Source organism: Euleptes europaea, chromosome 13 (genome assembly GCF_029931775.1).
Source record: "Euleptes europaea isolate rEulEur1 chromosome 13, rEulEur1.hap1, whole genome shotgun sequence".
NCBI classification, from domain to species: domain Eukaryota; kingdom Metazoa; phylum Chordata; class Lepidosauria; order Squamata; family Sphaerodactylidae; genus Euleptes; species Euleptes europaea.
Genome location: NC_079324.1, coordinates 50,334,738 through 50,362,410, shown reverse-complemented (window position 1 = coordinate 50,362,410; position 27,673 = coordinate 50,334,738). Strand labels below are relative to the sequence as shown.

At 46.5% G+C, this 27,673-nt stretch overlaps 1 gene segment (V, D, J or C); it reads right to left on the bottom strand.

Moving 5' to 3' along the window:
- Positions 1-11,524: 11,524 nt before the first annotated feature.
- On the bottom strand, positions 11,525-11,962 carry LOC130485920 (immunoglobulin lambda variable 5-37-like). The segment is given in 2 exon segments: positions 11,525-11,829; positions 11,917-11,962. Coding segments are annotated over 2 exon segments (351 nt in total).
- Positions 11,963-27,673: the final 15,711 nt, after the last annotated feature.

Sequence of the window (27,673 nt, the reverse complement as noted above, 5' to 3'; positions counted from 1 at the left end):
CTTTCACTATCCTTTCCCTGGACCCTTAGTATTTCCCTTCTTGTCCTTGCTGTTTCCAAGTTGGTTTCTGTTTCTTGCTGCATATTTTCCCTTAAACTAACTTTCTACGGAGAACCTGCCTAAAAGTCGTTTGCGGGATTTATCTGGCGAGCCCAGAGCTGACACCTAGGTGCGAAAGACCTGGCAACTGTAGCCTTGGGAGGTCTTTAAGCAGAGGTTGGATGGCCATCGGTTGGGAATGATTTGATTGTGGGATCCTGCATTGCAGGGGGTTGAACTGGATGGCCCTTGTGGTCTCTTCCAACCTTGTATGGTTTTGTGAAATAGTGACCGGCGTAGGGTTGCCAGGTCCCTCTTTGCAACCGATGGGAGAACATAAGAACATAAGAAAGGCCCTGCTGGATCAGACCAAGGCCCATCAAGTCCAGCAGTCTGTTCACACAGTGGCCAACCAGGGGCCTCTAGGAAGCCCATAAGCAAGATGACTGCAGCAGCATTATCCCGCCTATGTTCCACCGCACCCAAAATAATAGGCATGCTCTTCTGATAGATTTTTGGGGGCGGAGCCTGAGGAGGGTGGGGTTTGGGGAGGGGAGGGACTTCAATGCCATAGAGTCCAATTGCCAAAGCAGCCATTTTCTCCAGGTGAACTGATCTTCATCGGCTGGAGATCAGTTGTAATAGCAGGAGATCTTCTGCTATTACTTGGAGGTTGGCAACCCTAGTCTGGCAGAAATTTAGAAAGTGTGATAACCATCCATTGCAGGTTGTTTGCAGAAACTCTTTTTATAGCCTGATGAAGCCAAACATCACCAAAGTGGAGCTCCTCAAGGATGTGACGAGCGATGAGGACTTCAAGCTGCGTCTTTTGGCTCATGACATCAGTGATCAAACATCAGACACGCCCGACAGCTCAAGAGAGTTCAAGGGCTCTGAGAGTGAGGAGGAGGAGCAAGTGCTGAAAGCGGAGCATTCATTTTATTTTCAGCCCCCAACTGCTCCTCTCGCAGGACATAAACAGGAACCTCCCAAGGTGAGCAAGCAGGCTAGGAAAGGGGAGAGCTTTGTGTCTCGTGAAGCCAGGTGTCCCTTCTAACCCATCTGGTTTGCCTCTGAAATATCGGGAAATCCCATTGAAGCTTACAATGACTGGGAGACTTGCTTTTGCTCTGTGGGGAAGTAAAACACAGCACCAGATATGCAGGAGTGGGTGGAGAAAGTTACAGAAGTCTATTTAGAATAATAGAATCATAGGGCGAAAATGCATGGTCGCTTTATCCTCCTTTAATCCCTGTTTCAGCCAGGATCGAACGCATGCGTTTCGCCTAATGTGCGTTCGATCCTGGCTAAAACAGGGATTAAAGGAGGATAAAGCGACCATGCGTTTTCGCCCATAGAGTGGGAAGGGGCCATACAGGCCTTCTAGTCCAACCCCTGCTCACTGCAGGATCAGCCTAGGGCAGGGGCGTCGAACTCAATTGTTACGAGGGCCGGATATGACATAACAGTCACTTGATCGGTAGGGTTGCCAAGTCCCTCTTCTCAAACGGTGGGAGATTTTGGGGGCAGAGCCTGAGGAGGGAGGGGTTTGGGGAGGGGAGGGACTTCAATGCCATAGAGTTCAATTGCCAAAGCGGCCATTTTTCTCCAGGTGATCTGATCTCTATCGGCTGGAGATCAGTTGAATTAGCAGGAGATCTCCTGCTGCTACCTGGCAGTTGCAACCCTATTGATCGGGCCGGGCCATGCCTCACCAGCCCAGATTGAGAGTTGGAGGGGGGGCTACCTTGGCTGGCTTGCGAGCCGGATAAGAGCTCTCAAGGGGCCGGATCTGGCCCCTGGGCCTTATGTTTGACACCCCTGGCCTAGAGCATCCCTGACAAGTGTTTGTTCAGCCTCTGCTTAAAGACTGCCAGTGAGGGGGAGCTCACCACCTCCCTAGGAAGCCCATTCCACTGTCGAACAACTCTTACTGAAAATCCCCCCCTAATATCCAGCCGGTACCTCTCCCCCTGAAATTTAAACCCATTATTGCGAGTCCTATCCTCTGCTGCCAACAGGAACAGCTCCCTGCCCTGCTCTAAGTGACAGCCCTTCAAATACTTAAAGAGAGCAATCATGTCCCCCCTCAACCTCCCCTTCTCCAGACTAAACATTCCCAACTCCCTCAGCCTTTCCTTGTCGGGCTTGGTCACATAGAATCACAGAGTTTTATTATGAAGTTCACTGTTTTGCAGAAAGGGAAGTTGTTCTCTGTCTTTTGATCATTTGTGTGTGTGTGTGTGTAAAGTGCCTTCACGTCACAGCCGACTTATAGCGACCCCTGGTGGGGTTTTCATGGCAAGTGATTAAGCAGAGGTGGCTCGCCGTTGTCTTCCTCTGCATCGCCTTCCTTGGTGGTCTCCCTTCCAAGTACCAACCCAGCTTAGCTTCCGAGATCTGACGGGCTATACTATACCATTCCACCTCCTTGATCACTTATGAACTTCTGTTACTAATCAAATGGAATTAAGTTTGTGTTAGTTACTCCTGTAAGATGATATTTTCTTTCTACATAAAGGGCACTTTCAAACATGCTGAACAATGCACTTTGAATCCACTTTCAATGCACTTTAACAATTGTTTGCAAGTGGATTTTGCCATTTCACACAGTAAAATCCAGCTGTAAAGTGCATTGAAAGTGGATTCAAAGTGCATTATTTGGCTTGTGTAAAAGTGCCCATCGTTAAAAAAAAGATTGGGAAATGAGGGTCAAGAGGTTAATGAGGTGAGAATCAAATGAAGATATGCTATTAGGTGTGAAGGGACTGAGGTGGCTGGGAAAGCCAAGGAGAAGCCTGCAGGGCCACAAAGAGGAGGAGGAACAAGAAAAACCAGGAAGGCTGCAGAGAAGGGTTTGGGGCTCTGTGGCACCAGAAACAGTGTCCAGAAAATGCAGGGGAAATGCGGGGAGAGAGCAAAGTGACGTCTAAAGGTCGGAAAAGACGTGGCTAATGAAAATGAAGTCCCGAAGTAGTTGTGGCGGGTGTGATCACGACAGAAACGTGTGTGATCACGACAGAAACAACCCATGCATAAAAGGCCTTTGGAAATTAGGGCTTCCAGCTTCATGTTGGGAAATTACTGGAGAATTGGAGATACAGCCTGGGAGGGAAGGGTTTGGGAAGGGGATGGGCATCAGAGGGCTGGAAAGCCAACGAGTCCACTTTTCAAAGCAGCCATTTTCTCCAGGGTGATTGATCCCTATCATCTGAAGATCAGTTGTAATTCTGGGAGATCTCAAGGCTCCACCTGGAGGTCGGCAACCCTATTGGAAACTAGTTGGACAGCAGCACATTAGTGGAAATGTCAAATGGGGCAGCTGCGGGATTCCTGTGTGGCTGTTCTGAGGTGCTTCTCTCATTGCCCCTCTGCAGACTCCTGTGGTGCCCAACACCTCCAGCACCATCAGCCGGAAGAGGAGCCTCTCGCTGAGCAAATGCTGCCCGCCTTTGAGCTTGTCCAGTTCCACCGCTGAGGCAGCAATTAAAAAAAAGAGTGAATTCCTCCCCGCGAATCTTCCACAGATCGAGATCACTGGCAAGTCCTCAGGGCATCGCTTGTCTTTCCGGCCTGACCGATCAGGATTGGACACGGTAAGCCAAAGGAAGTCCAGCGAATTGAGGACCAAATTCTGTCCTCAGAAGATGCTGAGAGCAGGCACTTCGGCCTTCTGACAGTTCTTAAGAGAGCCAGGGTAGTGGTTAAGAGCAGTGGTTTGGAGCGGTGGAGTCTGATCTGGAGAACCGGGTTTGATTCCCCACTCCTCCACATGAGCAGCAGAGGCTAATCTGGTGGACTGGATTTGTTTCCTCACTCCTACACATGAAGCCAGCTAGGTGACTTTGGGCTAGTCATACTCTCTCAGTCCCACCTACCTCACAGGGTGTCTGTTGTGGGGAGGGGAAGGGAAGGTGATTGTAAGCCGGTTTGAGTCTCCTTTAAGTGGTAGAGAAAGTCGGCATATAAAAAACAACGCTTCTACTTCTACTTCTTCTGCTTCATTCCTGAACATTTACTCAAGTTTGCTTTGGGGAAGGTGGCCTGCGACAGAGTAAACACTAAAGGAAGTTGGGTGGGGGGACTGCGTTCCAATGTATATCCCTGCACCTTTGCTTTTGTACGATGACCAAAGGACCAACTGCTGAGATGTTGCTGCTAAGATAGGCCCTTCCTTTCACAGGCTCAGAGAGAAGCTGCTGCAGTCAGTACCTCTGTTCCAGAAGTCAGCAAGAGTGTGGATGGCGCATCCATGAATGCTGATGAACCACCTGCACTGACCATAGAAGAGTAAGGGCCAGATTCCTATAGAACTAGCCTCCTTTAAGGGGACATAGCACTTGCTCAAAACTGCAGCCCCTCATGAATAATGCACCCCTTGAGTGGTCCTCTACTGATCATCATAGGGCGAGGGGAACATGGTGGAACCATCAAGGGGAGCATTCAGAGAGGTATTGCCACAAATGGTGGCTTCAGGGCCACATGTAGGGTTGCCAGGTCCCTCTTCGCTACCAGTGGGAGGTTTCTGGGGCGGAGCCTGAGGAGGGTGGGGCTTGTGGAGGGGAGGGACTTCAATGCCATAGAGGGCAATTGCCAAAGTGGCCATTTTCTCCAGGTGAACTGATCTCTAGCAGGAGATCTCCAGCAAGTACCTGGAGGTTGCATTCCTAGCCACATGCCACAGTAGGGTTGCCAGGTCCCTCCTTGCCATCAGTGGGAGGTTTCTGGGGTAGAGCCTGAGGAGGGCGGGGTTTGGGGAGGGGAGGGACTCCAGTGCCATAGAGTCCAATTGCCAAAGCGGCCATTTTCTCAAAGGGAACTGATCTCTGTCGGCTGGAGATCAGTTGTAACAGCAGGAGATCTCCAGCTAGCTAGTACTTGGAGGTTAGCAACCTATGCCACAGGGTTAAGACAGATGCATTTAAAAAGTAGCCAGAGGATTTTAAAAGTTGCCTGGTCCTGTGAATCTGGCATGGCACGTTGCACTGAAAATAGCCCTAGCAGAGAGCCAAACAACGGCTCGGTCAACTAAAGATTCACTCTCAGGGCTAGAGGTCTGCTGTGTCTGCTCCTGCTTTCTGACTGCGAATTTAAACGGACACACACACACACACACACACACACACACAGATTAAAAGGGCAGAGAGAAGAGTGAGCAGTAGCTGCAGTTCAGTGAGATGCCGTAAGATGGCCTTCTTTTAATCAGTGCTTCTCTTTCCCTTTCCCAGGGAGCCTGAAGAGGAGACATTGGAAAAAGGTTTGATGCAATCTCAGTACTTTTGTATTTGGGGGTGTGTATGTCTTTGTGCTGTGTTAAGGGAAAGCAGCCCTCTCCAGAGCCCAGGGACTGTGCAGGGGTGCACAAGGAGCTCTTGCACAGATGGAGACTCCCTGGCCTTTTCGGTAAAGGGAGTTGGTCCGTGTGCACAAAGGAGCAAAGAGCTGCTTCACCCTGCCATTGAAAAGACTAGAGCAGCTGAGACCTTTCTGGATGCTCTAGCCTTGGTTGACGGTGTAGCTTTTCCTCTCCTGTTTTTCTTTCAGCCGTGGTGGGCATGCATCTTTCCCGCGACACAGAACAAACTCCAGCGGCACCTGAGGTAAATAGATACCGACATACATAGCAGTGCCCCAGAAAGTGAGTTCAAGGAAGGAGTCCAGCCATCTCCTCACTGCTGCTGCTTAAGGAAACATGCCTTAGGTTGCCACCTGCTTTCCCAACTGAGGCTGGCAAGAGGATGTTCAACTAGGGCCATTTACACAGGGTCAATTTTGATGCTCGCTCAAAGCTCTTTTTTTAAATGTGACCTTTAAAATGCCTAGTCACAGTCCCAATGCAAAAGGAGAAATTCCACCTCCCCACTCGCCTGCTCCTTCATTCCTGTTTGCATAGCCATTTGCAACCACCGTGTGCATAGCTAACGAGCAGCTGTGATTTTGCATGCTTCCTTGAGGGAATTCTTCACAGCGGGGCGGAGCAAACACAAAAGGTCGCTTTAAAGGGGCTCTTGAGAAATGCGAAGCAGGTATGCGCCGGCTTCACAGTCACTTCCTAAATGAAGGTTCAGCATGAAAAACTTTTAAAAATATGCAGGGCAATTCAGCCTGGAACACGTTGCTTATTACCAAGCATAAATGGCCTAGAGCAACCTTTCCCCATTATTAAAGAGCTGCCATTATGATTAAACAGGTAGATGGGCCATGAGTGGAGAAGCAACCTAAAAACTTGTATGGAGTTTATCCAGTGTCTATGAACGGTGTCAATAATAGTTCCACATAGAAAGGGCAATGTTTCAGAATCAGAAATGGTCAAGTTCTGAGGTAGAAGTTGAATGATTTTACTTCCAGGGGTGGTTTTTCAAAGCTACAGAGCTCTAGGTCTCTGGGTGGCCAGCCTGGACTTGGAGCTGCTTCAGTTACTGTAAACGGGGGAGCAGTTTTCTCCAGTGTTTTCAAGGGTTCACTTCAAATTTATGAAGAACAGAGGAATCCAAAATGAACCACAAATATTGGTTGGTTCATGGACAAGCTCTCTGTTCTCCCATGTTTGGAGTCAATGCAAGTTACTGGAGGGCAGTAACAGGACAGGGAGGCATTTGTTGTGGTCTTTCTGGAGGCATCCCGTCTGCCACTCTGGGAAACAAGACCTTGGACCCCCCCCCCACTCTTTCATTTGATCCAACCTGGCTTGTCTTACATACCTAAGACCATAATTTGGATTCTTTGTAAGGCAGGTTTCAGCGTGCACTGATTTTTCATTCTTCTGCAGATCACCTCTGTCTACCAGGACCAAAACATCAATGAGCCTTTATCTGACGAGGAGGAAGAAGGTATGTCTTGTGATTCACTCCCACCTAAACAATTGTGGGTTTGGGAATCTCTATTGTTTTAATACAAACAAGGGGCAGGGCGTGTTGGCTCCTTTCTTATGGGTGAGGAACAGCCTGGGGAATATTAATTACTCTGGAGTAACCCATCTGCAAAGACAAGGGGGCAATTTGGATCAAGAAAACAGCACAGGAGGGATAAGATTTTCTTTAAAAAAACATCCTGTCTTAGGACCGTGACCCAATCTGAATTCCCTGCCTCTCTGCGTTGCTGCTTTTCTGGTATCCAATTGTGGATTTCTACCATAAGGCGTAGTTTGCTTTTCACTTTGCCGGTAAAGCTTTTCTGCTGTCTGGATGCCGGCTAAACACGAATCCAGAATACGCGGGCAAAATGTGCAGAAATGCGCAGGGAGAGCGAGGCGACCTCTGACGGTTGGAAAATGCAAGCATAATCAAAGCAAAGCCCCGAAGTAGTCAGTGGGGTGACCGCGAGGAAACAGCCATGCTTAAACGGCCAGTATTATATTTTACTCTGCACTATTTTTAATGGCAGTTTTGTGTACACTTTCTACTTTTGAGCTTTACCTGTTTTTAATGTTAAATTGTATGATCTTTTATTGTTGCGCATTTTCTGTTTTTATTTTAAGCTGCCTGAGGTGCTTTTTTAGGCAGAATGATTGGGTGCCAATTACCGACATGTTTTTATTACACCAATTCTTAATTAAAGTCATAAGTTTCATCGCCGAAACAGCAACTGAACATACTAAGAAAAACAATAGTGGTCACTGCAGATTGTGGCTTGAATGGAGTGTGAAGGAAACTTTAGGTCTCCTGGAGCCATGATGGCTACTCAAGGCCATAGTTTTATGTCGCTGTTCGGCCAGTGATCTGCTTAAGGGAGAATTCAGAGGCTCCAGCATTGGTGATAAGGCTGGAGGCTCAACTTCCCTCCCATCTGGGGATCAGAGAGACACAACTTGAAGGGGGGGGAATATTGTGCTATGTAAGGCATACCAGGGCTCTTCTCATTCACATTGCTTGGGGGACCTTTGACAAGAGTGGGGAAATGAAAGAGATTTCTCAGCCCACGCATGAGTAGAAAAGCTGGCCCAGTGATGGAATATCCGGAACACATTGGTTGTTTATCAAGGCCTCAGGGTGGGGTTTCCCAGTCAGGAATCTGCACTCCATCATCGGATGCCTTGTGAGTGACAAGACATACGCCTCTTCGTGTACGAACCTCTGCACCATCTAGGATCCTCTCAACAGACACCGTTAACAGTGCCCTCAGCCAGGTTGGCACCTTCTTTGCGAGGTCTGAGGCTCTTTTGCTTGAGGCACCAATTTTCTGGAAGAGTCTGGAGATGGGGAGGGCACCGTCAGTGGCAGCCGGGCCCAAGGACTGCAAGACCAGACTTGCTCAGAGGCTTTGTTGGTCCAGTTTTATTTTAAAGTCTTATTTGTGAGCACTGGCAATTTGTAATTGAAATTTGTATGGGCTGCTGAATCTATGATATGGTTACTGTTTTAGATGGCTTTCTTTATATTGTTGAGCCTTGACTGCAGGATAAGACAGGGCTAACCCTTTTAAATGTAAAAGTAAGCAAGGAAATTAAGCCGCTGTTTGGAAATCCATTCCGAAGCCTCTGTTTCTTTCCCCAGAAGATCAGGCAGATGGTGGGACGGACTCAGAGACCGTCATCGTCCCTCGCCAACAGTCTTCCAAGTTTGAGAAACTCTCCAACGCTCTTTCCAGAGTGTTCTCACGAACGTCAGCCAGCCAGCTCAATAATCCTTCAGAGGCTCAAGAAAACCCCACTGGGGACGAGGCCTGAGAGCAGGAATACTGTAGTAATATATTAGAATTAATAAGTATTTTCATCAGAAGAAGAAGCCCCTGTCCTTTCTTGTGGGTTGAGACCAATCACTGAGGAGGTGAGGGTGTGTCTGGTTGTGTGAAAGCTCGGATGCATCCCAGCGAAGGGTGAATGGTGACCTCTCGATGGCTCCTCTTCTTCCATTGTTCATCTGAATGAGCTCTCCTTGGGGACATTTTATGTGTGCGTAAAGTGTTGTCATCAGAGCCGACTAGTGGCAACTCCAGCAAGGGACTTTCATGGCAAGTGAGAAGCACAGGTGTTTGCCATTGCTGTCCTCTGCAAAGTCTTTCTTGGTGCTCTCCCTTCCAAGTACTACCCTGCTTAGCTTCCAAGATCTGATGAGATCAGGCTATATACCGTGCTGCCTTCCTTCCCTGGGGGCATTTAACACATGCTGGATGTTCTACACAAATCTCCCCCTTGCCCATGAGACATGTGTGCTTATTTTACTCTAACAGAGGAAATCCCTAGTGGCTGCAGCCATGAAATAGACACTCAGATGTGGCATAAGAGTGTATGTGCAAGTTCCTAACCAGTGTGTGTGTAAAGTGCCGTCAAGTCACAGCTGACTTGTGGCGACCCCTTTTTAGGGTTTTCATGGCAAGAGACTAACAGAGGTGGTTTGCCAGTGCCTTCCTCTGCATAACAACCCTGGTATTCCTTGATGGTCTCCCATCCAAATACTAGCCAGGGCTGACCCTGCTTAGCTTCTGAGATCTGATGAGATCAGGCTAGTCTGGTTCATCCAGGTCAGGGCTTCCTAACCTGTATCCTATATAGGATTTTCATTTCAAGTGTAATACAGCAAGACCCAAATTGTTGCTTCAATTCATGTCAAATACAAGAAGGGAATTAAGAGAGGAGGGGCTGTGGCTCAGTGGTAGATCATCTGCTTGGCATGCAGAAGGTCCTAGGTTCAATCCCCAGCATCTCCAGTTAAAGGGACTAGGCAAGTAGGTGATGTGAAAGACCTCTGCCTGAGAGCCTGGAGAGCCGCTGCCAGTCTGAGTAGACAGTACTGATTTTGATGGACCAAGGGTCAGATTCAGTATAAGGCAGCTTCATGTGTTCAAGCTTCAAGTGTTCGATGCAGGATGGAAATTCATTTATTATTACATACTTTTCCTTCTTTGAGGCTTGAGATGTTTCAGGGGCTTACCTACCTGCCCTGCCCTGGATGGCCCAGGCTAGCCCGATCTCATTAGCTCTCAGAAGCTAAGCAGGTTCAGCCCTGGTTAGTGCTTGGATAGGAGACCACCAAAGAAGACCCATTTCTCAACAAATTGTCAACAGACAGTTTTGTACTTTCTTATTACAATATGTCAGTTTACCGTTCGCCTTTAAAATGTGGAGTATGTGGCTACTCACACATGCAAAGCTGCTTTGCACAATATTCATGGCAAACATTGAAAATCAACATGAAAGTCATCTGAAAAGGAAGATCAGCACACACGTAAACAAGCATACTGGTTGATGTATGTTCAATCTGTGATTCTGTTTGTGTCGAAGTTGTTAGCATCTCTGGTTCAGTTGCACCATTGACTCCATCTCTTGAGCTATTGTGTGAACTAGCAGTTACTGAAGAATTATCTCCTCCTCGAGTTGCCACTTTCAACTTGGGAAATTTCTGGAGATTTGGGACCAGTGTCTGGTGAGGGTGGAGTTTGGGGAGGGGGGAGAGCTCAGCATGGATATAATTCCATAGAGTTTACCCTCTGAAGCTGCCGTTTCCTCCAGGGATATTGATCCCTGTAGTATGGAAATCAGTTGTAATTCTGGAAGAATTCCGGTTCCCACCTGGAGGCTGACAACCCTATCTCCCCCCCCCCCCCCGCCACATGCAAACCAGTAATGTAGGGTTGCATTCTCTGGTTTTGGAAATTCGTGGAGATATGAGAGTGGAACCTCCATGTCCTGTAAATCACCTGCATGGATGATTTTCTGGGAGCAACCTGGAAGCCAGTGGAAGCTCAACTGGGTCTCCCTCCTTCCTCCCTCCAGCCCACTGTGGCTACAAAATTCTTTAAACTCATTTTGCTTCAACAGTGCTGGAAAGCCTAGAAGAAGGAAGGAAGGAAGAGAAGAGTCACAGTCAAGAGGGTCTCTAGACAGGCTGGCAGCACCCCAAGCTGCCTGCGGGCACTCTGCATGACAGTGGAAGAAACATTTTTTTAAAACCCAGTGTTTGCATTTCTATATCACTTCCGGGTAAAACCTAGAGGTGACATAGAACAGCTCCAGGAAATGCCAGTATTTTATGGTAGAGTTTCCAGTGATGGCAAGAAAACACATCATTTCTGTGTTTTCCCTGGAAGTTATATAGCAATTCAGAGAACATCAGAACCCCCGCCCCCCATATCCCTGTCCACAACCATCCTGCCAACTGCCAGGCATGGCCCAATCCAACCCAAATACTGCTTATCTTGTGTCTTCATTGAGAGAGGTGGAGGTTACTAGTACCATAATCATTTTGAATGAATGAGACTAGTTCTCATTTGTGGTTTTAAACAAAGAGCAAGACAAAAGAGCTTCAGCCCTGGAAGACAGGCCAATATAACAAGCCCCATTTCCGAATGGGGAGCCAAGGCTGAAAGAGGCTCACTGGCCCAAGGGGCACCGAAAGAGTTTGCAGCTAAGAAGAAATTGAAGCATCAACCTCAGCCCCTTAAGCACAGAGCTACATCTTGCAAACTTTGGCTATTTCAAGCCAAGCACAAGGGGAAGATTTTGTCTCAGTTCCCCATTTGATTGTATCACTGTGCTCACCTCCAGCTGCTACCACTGATAAGCTACAACACAGTAATAATCAGCCTCGTCTTCTGCCAGGGCTCCCGTGATGGTTAAATAGGCGGTGTTTCCAGACGTGTCTTTGGACCCAGAGAAACGAGAGGGGAGTCCAGACGCCTGGCCCTTGCTGGAATCTGAATAATAATATAAGAGGTATCTTGGGGGATTCCCAGGCTTCTGCTGGCACCAGTATACAGTAGCGCCACTGAGCCCAGTGCAGGAGAGTTTCACTGTGTTCCTCAGTGAGACTGATGCTGACGGTGGCTGAGACAGCACAGGCTGAGAGTACGACCCTGCGGGGGAAAATAATGCAGAAACAGTCACGCTCACTTTGCTTAGTGTTTTCACTCACCGTATCAGTAACGTTGACCTGGGCTCACCTGCGCACCACATTGCTAGAAGGCTAACGATGGACGCCCAGAACATTCTGGAGGGATTTGATAACCCAACACGGAAGGGAAACGAAAGACCCCAAATTAAAAGAAAGTCCAGAAAAGATCCATTATATTCACCCTTTTTAGGGAGGTGGAGCATCTTCATCTCGATCAGCTCAAATCTGATTGGTCCTTTTGATCACAGGGATACTTAGAAGCAGAATGTGCCACTCTTGATAAGCTGTGCTTCAATTCAGCCACCTATAGCTGTTATGTCAGCTGCTTTTGAGCTGCCATCCACCTTTCCCTTAGAATTTCATTTGATATTTTGTTTCTGTTCGAGATTTTGGAGGGGTGAAATATAATATGAACCAGAAATGTGTGATCATAGTGTAGAACTTAGTATCTCTGATGCAGAATGAGAGATAATTAAACTGCATGCTCATAATGATTACTGAACTATAGAGGTTGCATCCAAGCATGGGATTTTTGAAAAAGATATTCAATGTTACTTTTTAAATTTGCAGACTAATTTACTTTTTTGGGGCTCCTTGCAGACTTTATGGGGGACTGAAGTAGCACCTCTTTTGTTGGATAACATCTCACAAGAGAGTTCCAATGTCCCTGTTTGGTGAATACAGCAAAGCATTCCAGGAATACCCTGAAATAAGCACTTTGCTGGTCTTGCCTTAGTCTCTGATCCAATCACATGCTGAGCATTTCCCCATCTGGACTCTAGTCCCAGGCACTGGTAGGTGGGGATCAGTTGTAATAGCAGGAGATCTCCAGCTACCACCTGGAAGTTGGCAAAAGAGTTTCCATTTAGACATTAGGAAGAATTTTCTAACAGAGCAGTTCCTCAGTGGAACAGGCTTCCTTGGGAGGTGGTAAGTGCTCCTTCCCTGGAGGTTTTTAAGCAGAGGCTAGATGGCCATCTGTCAGCAATGCTGATTCTATGACCTTAAGCAGATCATGAGAGGGAGGGCATCTTGGCCATCTTCTGGCCATGGAGTAGTGGTCACTGGGGGTGTGGGGGGGTAGTTGTGAATTTCCTGCATTGTGCAGGGGGTTGGACTAGATGACCCTGTGGTCCCTTCCAACTCTATGATTCTATGAACTCTACCCAAGAGGTGAGCTGAGAACTAGTTGCCTGCGGGGCACTACAGCTAAGACAAACACCAGTTTTACCAGCTGACTGATCAGCTTCTCAAGCATGAAGCTATACCTTGCGAAGCTCAGCTGCTCTGAACCAAGCATAGTTTTTGTTTTAGTTCCTAACTGTACTGAATCACTGTGTATACTGAAAGCTACTACCACTCCCATGATAAGTATCACAATAATAATCAGCCTCGTCTCCCGCCTGGACTCCTGTGATACTTAAGTAGAAGGTGTTGCTGGATGTGTCTTTGGAAGCAGAGAAACGAGTGGGGACCCCAGAGCCAAGCTCCTTGCTGGAATCTGAATAATAGCGTAAGAGGTATCTTGGGGGATTCCCAGCCTTCTGCTGGTACCAGTCCATGTAGTAGCCACTGATGCTGAACCCAGGGGCCATGACACAGGAGAGTTTTGCTGTGTTCCCAGGAGACACCAATGCTGAGGGTGGCTGAGACAGAACAAACTGAGAGTCGGAGCCTGGAAAAAAGAACGTTGCAGAAACTGTCACACACCATTTGTTCATCACCTGCACTCCCCTTAGCAACAACTGCAGTGTGCATTTAACCGGCTCTCACCTGTGCACCACATTACTAGAAGGCTGAGAACAGGAGGCCAGAACATGGTAAAGAGATTTGGGGACTCACGGAGGAGTGGAAACAGAACACCCAAGACTGGAAGCTGGTCCATTTGTGTGCCTTTATATCCATGCTGGAGGTGGGTGTGGGTGGGTGGAGCATTGCCATGTGATCAGCTGAAATATGATTGGCCCTTTTGATCCATTACTGCCCCCCCCCCACAAACACATGGACATACATTCAGATTAACATGGGGAATTAGCCTGCGTGTTTGTGCAGGGCACGGCAAACCAGGATCTTTTACCTAAAGAGGTGGCTGTGAGTAGCAAGTCTTTAGTAGGAAAAGGTTGGGAGAGACCTGATTTAAAAGGAATACAGAGTTTATTGAGAGATTTGGTACAATAGTGTGTGTGTGTGTGGGGGGGACATCCTAAATCAAGGCACAAACGCATTCCTTGTCCCAATTAATATAGCAACAATTTGCAAATATTCATCAGAGCTACTCCAATCTGGAGCAGGAGTTAATCTTTGGAATAAAGGCGTAGAAAATGGGGAATAGTGGCTCGGAAAACAGGGGGAGATTAGATCAGGGGGAGAGCAAAGATTACCTGTTCTATTCTGTGAAGACATCAGATGGAAGGAGGATTCCAGTGTGCGTTGGGAGTCTGTTGCAGTTAGCTGGTATCGAGGATCAGACTCTTTCCCGCTTCTAAAGCCAAGTTAGTTATACGGTTTTTGGCCCATAGCATAAAATGGGTTCTTTTAAGGAGACAAAAAGATTACCCCAGAGTGTAAAGGAATACTTGAGTAATCGGGAGAAAACTATAGAACTGACTAAACGGCACCAGGAAGGGCAGTTTTTGATTGAATTATGATTCAGGATTACAAAACCTGAAGATATTAAGGTGAGTCATGTATTGGACAGGAGTTCTGGGGACAAAGGGAAGCTTTGAGTCAAAGGTTCCAGACTCTCACAGGGCATCCCAACATCTGAACTGTGTTCATGTTCAGTGATTGCATCTCATGTAAAAGACAACATAGGAAGACACATCTTTGTCTTCTTGCCTGGTGGGATTTAATTGCTGCTGTTCTGTTGGCACGCCCTGATTTCTCCCAGAGAAGATTCTTTGGAAACATTGCTGTGGACTTTGTCCCAGGACTTTGTCCCAGGATACCATATATAGAATAGTGTATGATTACGGCTGATTGATTTTTTAGAATACAATTGCACAGTCTGACGAAGCAAGTTGTACTCAACGCGAAACAAGAGGCAACCGGGATCTTGTAACATCAGTGCGTGCTACCGTGTTTCCCCGAAAATAAGACACTGTCTTATATTTATTTTTCCTCAAGAAGACACACTATGCCTTATTTTCAGGGGATGTCTTATTTTTATTAAGTATGGTACAACAATCTACATTTATTCAAAGATAGTTAAGTCGTCCGAATTCGGCCGAATAAAGCCATTAAAAACACAATCGCGCCTTTCCGCGGCTCCGGGGGTGGGCATTTTTGGGGGTAGAGGTCCCAAACTTTCAGCGTAGCTTGAGGGGACCCTTCTTGCAAGATCCCCCAAGTTTTGTAAAGATTGGGTCGGGGGGGCCAATATATGGGCCCCGAAAGGGGTCCCCCCTCCTTAATGTGCATCTCTGACAATGGGGGTTTGCAGTTAGCAGAGCTTGCCGCCCACGCCCAAAGCTCCCAGCCCCAACAAACAGCTGAGCTGTGGGGAGCAAGGGTGGGGCAGGTGTGAAGAAGTTTGCAAACCAAGCAAAGCAACACATTTGCAGCCATGCAAACCATGCAAAGCAACACATTTGCAGCCATGCAAACCATGCAAAGCAACATGTTTGCAACCATGCAAACCATGCAAAGCAACACATTTGCAACCATGCAAAGCAACACCTGACACCTGGGAGTTTGCAAACCATGGAAAGGGACAGAGGCAGCTAGCTATGCATAAGGAGCAGGAGGGGGTGGAATTTCCCCTTTTGCATCGGACTCAGGACCAGGAAAATGCATTCTTTAAGTCACAATTTGAAAACCAGTTTTGAGCAAGCATCAAAATAGACCTAACTGATCTTATGAATGAGGGAAAACCTGAGGACACACAACTGAAGCCCCCCCCCTCAAACCAGAGAGAGAGAGACTCAGGGGGCACCCTTCCGCAGAACAGGCGAAAGCCCCCTTTGGCTTCCCCCCCACCCACAGAAACTGCTCCCTCCTCCCACACACACAGACTCTGCTTCCCCCACACACACACACACAGGAGAAAAATTATAGAGAAAAGCCCCAAAATGGGTCTTACTGTGGATGTCTTTTGTTCCGGGAATGGGCATGGCAGGGGGAAACGGGCGGGGCTACAGGACGAGTGGTCTGAGGCCAAGGAAACTCTCCGGAAACAGCGAACTGGCGGGAAGTCTTGGTACGCTGCATAGCCACGCCTATCACTATGTCTTATTTTCGGGATATGGCTTATATTGTGCAAATGCTTAGAAATCCTGCTATGGCTTATTTTATGGGTATGTCTTATTTTCGGGGAAACACGGTATATATGATTTATGGATGTTTATAACGTCTAATACATAGTCGCTTCAGCTAAAAAGTGATATCAGCAGTAATGAGTTTCAAGCATCGTGATTGGATCACTCTACCTCAGCTGACCGCGGAAGTAGTGCTGCAACCGGCACGGAGCAGTTTACAGCGATCCTCACAACATCGGATACTTTTGAGTAAAAGGATTTACTGCCTGCGTATGGACTTTTCTGGGGGGTGCTCATTATTGTTATAACGTTCTGATTAGTGTTTGATGTATGGTGAAGCTTCACAGTAAATCTAATTATTATTTTTCAGAACCTATAACTTTGTTGTTGTACGCATGTTAACGTCAAAATAGAGTGTAAGGTAAAGAAAATTATTTCAAAGGAACTATACTAAAGAGTGAAAAACGTTGGTGGCTGTGTACTGAGATTTTTTCCTTAGGGTTGCACAATTGTTGATCAGTACACCTACTTTTTCATAGTTATTGCAATGGGTGGGGAGGCAGCAGATAGGCAGGCTGACAAAATGAGTATAATTTGGGTGTGCGAGTGGCACTTCTGGCTTTGTTCATTCTCGGGCTCCCAGGTCCTGGCAGGGGCTGCATACGAAGAGGCAAGCGGCAGCCTTTCAGAGCAGGAGGTTTTTGTCTCACTTCCCCATCTGCTTGTATCACCGTGAGCTGAGCTGTGCTGCTATCCCACACCTGGCAGTAATAATCGGCCTCATCCTCTGCTTGGGCCCTTGAGATGGTTAGCCTGGCGGTGTTGCCAGAGTTGGAGCCAGAGAATCGGTCTGAGATCCCCGAGGGTCTGCGGCTATCACTGTATATAATGAGGACTGGGGACATGCCAGGTTTCTGTTGATACCAGTACACACTCTTGCCCCCAATGTTATTTCCCGAGCAAGTGATTTGGGCATTTTGTTCCAGTGACACAGACACTGATGATGGTTGAGTCAACACATACTGGCCCTCAGAACCTACCAAGAGAAGAAAGTATCTCCATTAAAATGATGCTTGTGTGGTTCTTTCCAGGCTCTGCAGAAACAACTTAGAAAAAGAAAGTTTCCTTGGTGTTACCTGAACAATATGTGAGGAGCATGTAGAGAGGTATGACCCAGAGCATGATGAGAACCCAGATGAGCTTTGTCTCCTGAGGCAGAGAAGTTTCTGGTCCGAGGTCTCCTGTTCTGTTTTTTCATCACAGACCTTATGAATGGCCACCCATTCAAATCATTTCCCTTCAAGTTGACTCACCTTCCTCTTTGCCCCACCCACATATTAAGTAACAGAGAAACAGCCCAGTCTTAGGTCACCCAGGATGTGGTGATGGCTGCCAACTTGGAAGGCTTTAAGAGGGGAGTGGACATGTTCGTGGAGGAGAGGGCTATCCATGGCTACTGGTCAAAATGAATATTGTCATGATGCATACCTATTATCTCCAGGATCAGAGGAGCATGCCTATTATATTAGATGCTTTAGAACACAGGCAGGATAACGCTGCTGCAGTTGTCTTGTTTGCGGGCTTCTTAGAGGTACTTGAACGGCCACTGTGTAAACAGACTGCTGGACTTGATGGGCCTTGCTCTGATCCAGCATGGATCCAGCATATGTTCTTATGTTAAGTCTTCTTAGACCCTTCATCATCAGAATTAAAAGGAGTTTGGAGGACGTTAGATTTGAACTTCTATCTGGACCTTTGTGCTTGAAATGGAGATGTTCACAGAATTAACAAGTCTTTCACTTACTTTAATTATGATTGTTTTAAAGTTTTATTATGTTTTTATGTTCAGGAACCACCTCAAGGAATTGTAACTTGAGAACTGTGTAACACAAATATTTTAAGCAAAGAAATCTGTAAAAAAATCCTATTTCATTGTTTATTGAATGTCCCTTCTTGTTGATTGTATTGACTTTTTCTGTAATCCACCTTGTGCCTAAGTGAAAAAGTGGACTATAAACAAACAAACAAATTATTTTTAACTTTTTCACTTAAGCACAACGTGGATTACAGAGTGAGTCAATACAATCAACAAGATGGGACATGGGGAGGGGCTGTGGCTCAGTGGTAGAGCATCTGCTTGGCATGCAGAAGGTCCCAGGTTCAATCCCCAGCATCTCCAGTTAAAGGGACTAGGCAGGTAAGTGATTTAAAGACCCCTGCCTGAGATCCTGGAGAGCCGCTGCCAGACTGAGTAGGCAATACTGACTTTGATGGATCAAGGGTCTGATTCAGTATTAGACAGCTTCATGTGTGACATTCAATAAACAATGACATAGGATTTTGCTTGTAGAACAAACCAGAAATCTAAAAAACAAAAATGAAACTAGGCAAAAGTGTTAACATGACACATCAAATGATACAAAACGACACAATAGGATCCAGTCATGGGGAGAGATATCCACAACAACGAAGGATGTTGGTTTAACATGAAAATGGTTTTGCAGTATGCCTCCAGACGTGCACATCAAAGACAGGCCAGGTGTTCGTTTCTGTTGCAACATATGACTGGCCAACCAAGGCAAGAAGCATGAGCTCTGGGGCGGGAGGAAGTCCAGTGTTTTGCCTGGAAGACTGGCTGCTCAGGTGGATTCTCTGCTCTTACAGTGGGCAGTGGCAGGTTTACACAGAAAAGGCTTGAAAATTTACGGGGGAAGGGGGGTAGTGGTCTTTCTTGTTCAAGCATCCTAAATTATGTGTTCTTCTGCATCTTTCACCCATGCTACTGCAGAAGCAGTAGTGGTACATGAAGCATCATACAAAAAGAGCTAAGAATGGGAAGGTGTGAGCTAGTTGTGACCATTTTCCTTGTTTCATGAAGTGTGGGATATACAGAGGAATGATGAGCATTGAACTTAATGGTTCTACTGAGTCAGAGATGAGGGATCACTCCCTATATGGTTTCTTTCAATATTTTTGTCAGGGGTTTCAATTCGCTGCATTTCACTCTGAGTTCTGTATATTTGTTTGCACTGTATGGAGCGTCTGCCCTTTTCCAGCAATCTCTGGGCTTTGTCTGAAGCGGCAGCACCTGGAATTTGGGGATCTGCGTTCATTTTGGGTGCCAGACGTCTCTGCAATGTCAGCATACAGTGCGGGTGCGATTGCCTCTTGCTGTTGGAGGTTTTTGTCTCACTTCCCCCTTGGTTTGTATCACTGTGAGCCGGGTTATCCCACACGTGGCAGTAATAATCAGCCTCATCCTCTGCTTTGGCCCTGGCAATGGTTAACGTGGCCATGTTGCCAGAGTTGGAGCCTGAGAATCGGTCTGAGATCCCTGAGGGTCTGTTAGTATTTTTATATATAATGAGGACTGGAGCCATGCCTGGTTTCTGCTGGTACCAGTGCACACTGTAACCCCCAATATTGTTCCCTGAGCAAGTGATTTGGACATTTTTTTCCGGAGTCACTGACACATATGGTAGTTGAGTCAGCACATATTGGCCAAAGGAACCTAGAAAAAAAATAAAGAAAATATCTCAGAATAAGTAAAAGCTCATCTCCAAGCTCCAAAGACATTATTCAGACACAGAGACTTTACTTGGTAATACCTGACCAGTAATTGAAGAGTGTGAGAAAGAACAAGACCAAGACCATGGTGGGGAAACCAGATGAGCTTTTCTTCGTGCAGAAAAGGGAGCTTCTACTGCTAACGGCCCCTGTTCCGTTCCCTTTTTATTTCTTTGGGCTCACAAATGGGCCCAGCATTCAAATAGTTTCCTTTCCAGCACTAGCAATCCCCTGAACTTTGCCCCACCCATTCAAAGGCACAGAGAACAAGCCCAGGACCCAGGTTTGAGCATTTTCACACGACAGGTCAACCGGAAAGGGGAGCATAACCTCTCTCGTGCGCTATCAATGCTAAATGGCAGAGATCTATGAAATTCTGAACATTGTGAAATTACATAACATTTTAGTGCTTAGTACAACATACTTCACAACTTGTTCAGACGTGGTACATGATATTACACACATGATAATTATAAAAAGATAATTATAAAAAAATATAATACTTACCTGTTGCACAGAATGGTAAGCTGCAGTACTGCAGTCTAAGCTCTGCTCACGTTCTGAATTCGATCCCGATGGAAGGTGGTTTCAGGTTGCCAGCTCAAGGTTGACTCAGCCTTCCATCTTTCCGAGGCCAGTAAAATGAGTACCCAGCTTGCTGGAGGTAAAGTGTAGATGACTGGGAAAGGCAATGGCAAACCACCCCATAAACACAGACTGCCTAGTAAACGTTGTGATGTGACATAAGAACATAAGAAAGGCCATGCTGGATCAGACCAAGGTCCATCAAGCCCAGCAGTCTGTTCACACAGTGGCCTCTAGGATGCCCACAAACAACTGCAGCAGTATTATCCTGCCTATGTTCCAAAGCACCTAATATAATAGGCACGCTCCTCTGATCCTGGAGAGAATAGGTATGCATCATGACTACTATCCATTTTGATTAGTAGCCATGAATAGCCCTCTCCTTCATGAACATACCCATTCCCTTCTTAAAGCCTTCCAAGTTGGCAGCCATCACCACATCCTGGGGCAGGGAGTTCCACAATTTAACTATGCGCTGTGTAAAGAAATACTTCCTTTTATCTGTTTTGAATCTCTCCCCCTCCAACCTCAGCAGATGACCCCACATTCTAGTGACGGTCACCTCACGGTCAGTAATGACTCATGGCGTGCACAGAGAACATTACCTTTTTACCTTTACTGTAATGGAGATAAAACAAACAAACATGTTATCTGAGTGCTACATCTTCCACATCTGTGCAGCTGCTATGTGGATCAGGGAGAACAACGACTGTCTTAAACCTGGTCATCACTACATAAAGAAGATTATGGCTGTGTTGCTGCACCATTAAGACTGGAACCACCCTGCCCCTGCTAGCCGCTAGCCTATGGTGGATTCACAGCAGCTGATTGGGCTGTGGTGGGCATCTTGCACTTCTTCTCACGGGCCAATGCAAACTGCGACTGATCCAACGTTTTCAGCCAATGCATGTCTGGCTGAAACACTCTGCAATTTCAGGATAGCAAACCTAGTGTAACAATGGGTGCTTTCACCCATGCCAAATAATGCACTTTCAATCTACTTTCAATGCACTTTGCAGCTGGATTTTACTGTGGGAAATGGCAAAATCCACTTGCAAACTATTGTTAAAGTGCATTGAAAGTGGATTGAAAGTGCATTATACAGTATGTGTGAAAGTGCCCTATCTTGAGATTACTGAGCCTGCTTGTGTCAACATGCACAGCATTGGGTTGCTCAAGCAGATTTTGTGGTCCAATCATGCACTATTACAGGAGGCAATTTCTCCCTTGGCTATTTTTGAAGAAAACAGAATATTGTTGAAGAGCTCCCCCACATGGTTAAAATGCCATGATGCAGACTGAAGCACTATTACTCTTTATTACCTTTTATTACTATTATTTATTTATTATTATTTATTATTACTATTACCTTTAAAATATCCATATTATTCCTATGCATTATGAAATCACATTCTTCAGCATTCAGTGCAGTTGTTCCATCTTTACGGTTTGTTGGAAACTTCCAGAACCATCCAACAGATTTTTATTGTACTACCTTCCTTCTAGGGAGGATCAGATTCCCCCATTTCCATTTCATTTAAACTTCGAGCGGGCAGTTTTGTTTCTATGATTCTCTAATGTGATGCTAAAACTATACCACACTGGGTTGCCATAAGTCAGCTGCCACTTGACGGCACTTTACACACACACACATAGAAGAGAATTCTCAAGTTTGCCTTCAAGAATCTCATTGAGTCATAGGTGTGCTTTTCCAGAGTTACCTTAATCATGCAAATGTGCCCTCAGGAATTGCATAAAAAGGATTTCCAGGCCGGGTGTCTGTAGGTGGAGACACCATGGAGTCTTAAGAAAGCTATGGATGCGCTTTTGCTGCAGTGCCTGAGATGTGGGATTGTAGAAGTATGTGACGTCTTAAAAACAACAACCACCCATGTCCACAGTAAAATGCCAAAAAAGGCTCTGCTGCTTATCAGAAGTCCTATGGGGCAGGATTTGATCCATGAGCAGTCTGAAGCAGGCAGACCCTGATTTGACCACAATATCCAGTCTAGCCAGATCTTGCTATTAATTCCATGCATCAGTTTCCCCATCACCAGCCCATTCTAAATGTTTTCAAACTAGTAAATTGTGGCAATGAATCTCTACATTCTTCCACCTTCTTGAGGCTTAGTTCCTTGTAGCTGCTAATGAATGAAGGACTGGCTTTTGATGTCAGATTCACCAATACATACCTGCCAGAGTTTCACAGATGAAACTAGAGAAAAAATAGTGATACCCCCATTCTTGTATCATGGTTTACTGCCCAGGTTCCCCTTAAGCATTGCTGAATATTCTCCTTTCTCTGCCATGTTTCTTTACAACAGACTCCCTTGCAATTTTATAAACCCCAAGTTTTTCTTTTGGTGAAAAACATGCTCAAAATCACAATTGTCCAAATGTCTGTTATTTTCAATTCTTCAAAAGAAACCGCACCAGTGTGCAAAATAGCAATTTTTGCAATATGGTGAATTTATTTCCAGCATTTCGATCCGTATGTATTCAGGGCATGGTGCACAGAGAATTCAGAGAATTAACTTCTACAGTCACTGGAGAGGAAGCTGAATTATAAGGAATGACAGTGCTAGCTGTGTATAGTGCCGTCAAGTTACAGCTGACTTCTGTCGACCCCAGCAAGGGGCTTTCAAGGCAAGTGAGAAACAGAGGTGGTTTGCCATTGCCTTCCTCTGCAGAGTCTTCCTTGGAGGTCTCCCTTCCAAGGACCAACCCTGCTTAGCTTCCGAGATCTGATGAGATCGGGCTATTCCATGCTGCCTTCCCTAGCTAGTTCTAGCTAGTCACACTAAAAAGAAAGGAAAAGGCAGTCTCAACCTCTGCAGATGCACCCCACCACTTCTTCAACATTCTCCCAGTGGCCCCGTGCCCACCCCCTCCTCTTTCAACACGCCCTTCCTCGGTAGTGTTTTAGATCCCTGTAGGCTTTTACTTTGGCACCATGTTAAAATGGAACTGTTTGTGTCAGAAACAGTGTGGTTGTTAGGTTGCCCATGAGGTTTGACTCGGTGATGACAGTAAGATAATGCAAGAAGAAGAAAAAAGGTAAGATTGGAGGGGGAGATACTGTTCACTTCCCCAAATCGTTTTGTGTGCCACAACTCAACCAAAGAGGCAACTTGGCACAGTGCAGGTGAGTGTGGGTCCTTCTTGCCTCAACTCTATCAGCGCTAAAGTGGACACCACCAAGTGTGAAAAGGGGGAAATCTGAGCAGCACAGAGTTGCCACCTTCCAGGTGGGACCTGGAGATTTTTTGGAATTACAACTGACTACAGAGATCAGTTTCCCTGCAGGAAACAGCCGCTTTGGAGGGTGGGCTCTATTTCATTATACCCCACTGAGGTCCCTCCCATCCCCAAACCTCTCCCTCCCCCTACTCTACCCCCTAAAACACCAGGACATTTCCTACCCAGAGTTGGCAACTGTAGAGTAGAAGCACCAACAGAGACCTCTGCGGGGCAGCTTGCCCAACATCAGGTGTGGCCACAAGGACGATGCCAGAAGCTTCTCCTATAGAAGGACCAAGCTAAAGTTGCCAAGACGGCATCATGAGTCGTCCCTCTGGTTCTACAACCAGAGCAATTGCAGGGTGACAGCAGAAGGTGCGTCTGATCTGCCTCTCATGTTTTTGTCTCAGTTCCTCTTAGGAGTGCATCACTGTGGAACATGCTGCCACTGCCATACCACACAGCACAGTAATAATCTGCCTCATCTTCAGCCTGGATATTGCTGATGGTCAAATACCAAGTATTTCGGGAGCTCTCCTTGGAAGAGGAGAACCGGCTGAGGTCCCCAGAACCTGTGTTTGGGCTGCTATAGTAATAAACCAGATATTTCGGAGGGCTGCCAGGTTTCTGTTGGTACCAGGACTGGTGATAAGATGTCACTGTTCCGCTGCTCAGAGAGCAGGAGAGTTTCACAATCTGTCCAGGGGATGCTGACATAGACGTTTCCTGAGTGACCACTGGCTGGGAACTGGAAACTGTGGAAAGAGCAAAAGTGTTAGTGTGAATGGCCAGGCTTTTTTCTCAAGGCCTTCCAGGGAGAACTGCGTACGTGCTCACCTGTGCACCACGTTCCCAGGTGGACTATGAGGAGTATCCAAAACATGGTGAGACAATTTTTCACTTCTGAGAGACACAGGTCCTCTGGCACTGAAAGCGCCCTGTGTTGTCTGCCTTTTATCTCCGGTTACCCACAACTGACAATTTGCATGCCTCTCCCTTTATACGTTCCTAACGATAGGACGCTTGGGAGGTCGTTAATTCGTAGGGTTGCCATGAGTCGGAAATAGCTTGACGGCACTTCACACACACACACACACACACACACACACACACACACACACACACACGGTTGCCATGAGTCGGAAATAGCTTGATGGCACTTCACAACACACACACACACAAACACACAGTTCTACTTGTGGAAACAATAACCCTGCAGACAGCAATACATAATGCTTGCAACATAATCTTTAGTAACTCAATAGATGGTTCATATTGAGGGGCGAACTAGATGGCCGCTGAATCCTGAGTAGGGTTGCCAGCTCCGGGTTGGGAATTACCTGGAGATTTGGGGGGTGGAGCCTCAGGAGGGCGGGGTTTGGAGAGGGGAGGGACTTCAACGCCATAGACTTCAATGGTCAAAACGACCATTTTCTCCATGGGAACTGATCTCTACCACCTGGAGATCAAGAAGAAGAAGAAGAGGAGGAGGAGTTGCTTGCTGAAAATCAGTTGTGACTTGACAGCATTGAGTTATTATTGTATGTTGTTGAATTCCCATTGTAGATGAAGAGCTCTCCCAACTGGTACAGCTTTGTCATTTGAATGAAAACACATTTTTTCTTTCTAACCAAGGATCGCGTGTGGATTGTGCAGAAGAACTTAAAATAGATCCCACAAGAACAGTGGCATGTTAAAATTGCTTCTGGCCCCTTCCTCCCTGTCTGAAAAAAGGTCTATTACCAATATGTGAAAATAAATGAAAGACAGTCAATTGCCACCAATACTGAAAAGAAAACCTTTGCTCACGGAAGAACAGAACTCAGTGTGGTGTAGTGGTTATGTGTCAGACTAGTGTCTGAAGACTTGGGTTCAAATCCTCACTCGGGCCATGGAAGCTCGCTGGGTGACCTTGGACTAGTCACATTCTCTGAGCCTAACCTACCTCACAGGGCTGTTGTGAGGATAAGAGGAGAAGGATGTTAGCCGCTTTGGGTCCCCGTTGGGGAGAAAGGTGGGATACAAATTAATTAAATATACACATTTTTAAAAGCTGATGCTTTTGGGATAGGCAGTCTCAGGAGCATGCCTGGCAGCTACTGTAACTGTATGTGTAAATAGGAGGTTGAAGGGAGGAAGCGAAGATGATCTCGGTGTGTTTTTGTATCAGTTCCTCTTAGGAGTACATCAGTGTGGAACACAGCACTAGGGTGGTACCACACAACACAGTAATAATCAGCCTCATCTTCTGCCTGGACATTGCTGATGGTCAAATACCAAGTATTTCGGGAGCTCTCCTTGGAAGAGGAGAACCGGCTGAGGTCTCCAGAGCCTGTGCTTGGGCTGCTATAGTAATAGACCAGGAATTTTGGAGGGCTGCCAGGTTTCTGTTGGTACCAGGACTGTTCGTAAGATGTCACTTGTCCACTGCTCAGAGAGCAGGAGAGTTTCACTGTCTGTCCAGGGGATGCTGACACAGAAGCTTCCTGAGTGACCACTGGCTGGGAACTGGAAACTGTGGAAAGAGCAACATTGTTAGTGTGAATGGCCAGGCTTTTTTCCCAAGGGCCTCCAGGGAGAACTGCGTATGTGCTCACCTGCGCACCACGTTCCCAGGTGAACTATGAGGAGTATCCCAAACATGGTGAGACAATTTTTCACTTCTGAGAGACACAGGTCCTCTGGCACTGAAAGTGCCCTGTGTTGTCTGCCTTTTATCTCCGGTTACCCACAACTGACAATTTGCATGCCCCTCCCTTTATACGTTCCTAACGATAGGACGCTTGGGAGGTCGTTAATTCGTAGGGTTGCCATGAGCCCGAAATAGCTTGATGGCACTTCACACACACACACACACACACACACACACACACACACACACACACGGTTGCCATGAGTCGGAAATAGCTTGATGGCACTTCACAACACACACACACACACACAAACACACAGTTCTACTTGTGGAAACAATAACCCTGCAGACAGCAATACATAATGCTTGCAACATAATCTTTAGTAACTCAATAGATGGTTCATATTGAGGGGCGAACTAGATGGCCGCTGAATCCTGAGTAGGGTTGCCAGCTCCGGGTTGGGAATTACCTGGAGATTTGGGGGGTGGAGCCTCAGGAGGGCGGGGTTTGGAGAGGGGAGGGACTTCAACGCCATAGACTTCAATGGTCAAAACGACCATTTTCTCCATGGGAACTGATCTCTACCACCTGGAGATCAAGAAGAAGAAGAAGAGGAGGAGGCGTTGCTCGCTGAAAATCAGTTGTGACTTGACAGCATTGAATTATTATTGTATGTTGTTGAATTCCCATTGTAGAGGAAGAGCTCCCCCAACTGGTACAGCTTTGTCATTTGAATGAAAACACATTTTTCCTTTCTAACCAAGGATCGCGTGTGGATTGTGCAGAAGAACTTAAAATAGATCCCACAAGAACAGTGGCATGTTAAAATTGCTTCTGGCCCCTTCCTCCCTGTCTGAAAAAAGGTCTATTATCAATATGTGAAAATAAATGAAAGACAGTCAATTGCCACCAAAACTGAAAAGAAAACTTTTGCTCACGGAAGAACAGAACTCAGTGTGGTGTAGTGGTTATGTGTCAGACTAGTGTCTGAAGACTTGGGTTCAAATCCTCACTCGGGCCATGGAAGCTCGCTGGGTGACCTTGGACTAGTCACTATCTCTGAGCCTAACCTACCTCACAGGGCTGTTGTGAGGATAAGAGGAGAAGGATATAAGCTGCTTTGGGTCCCCGTTGGGGAGAAAGGTGGGATACAAATGAATTATTGGTTCTCGTAGGTTATCCGGGCTGTGTAACCGTGTTCTTGGTATTTTCTTTCCTGACGTTTCGCCAGCAGCTGTGGCAGGCATCTTCAGAGGAGTAACACTGAAGGACAGTGTCTCTCAGTGTCAAGTGTGTAGGAAGACTCTTCCTACACACTTGACACTGAGAGACACTGTCCTTCAGTGTTACTCCTCTGCTTGCCCAACATCAGGTGTGGCCACTAGGACGATGCCAGAAGCTTCTCCTATAGAAGGACCAAGCTAAAGTTGCCAAGACGGCATCATGAGTCATCCCTCTGGTTCTACAACCAGAGCAATTGCAGGGTGACAGCAGAAGGTGCGTCTGATCTGCCTCTCATGTTGTT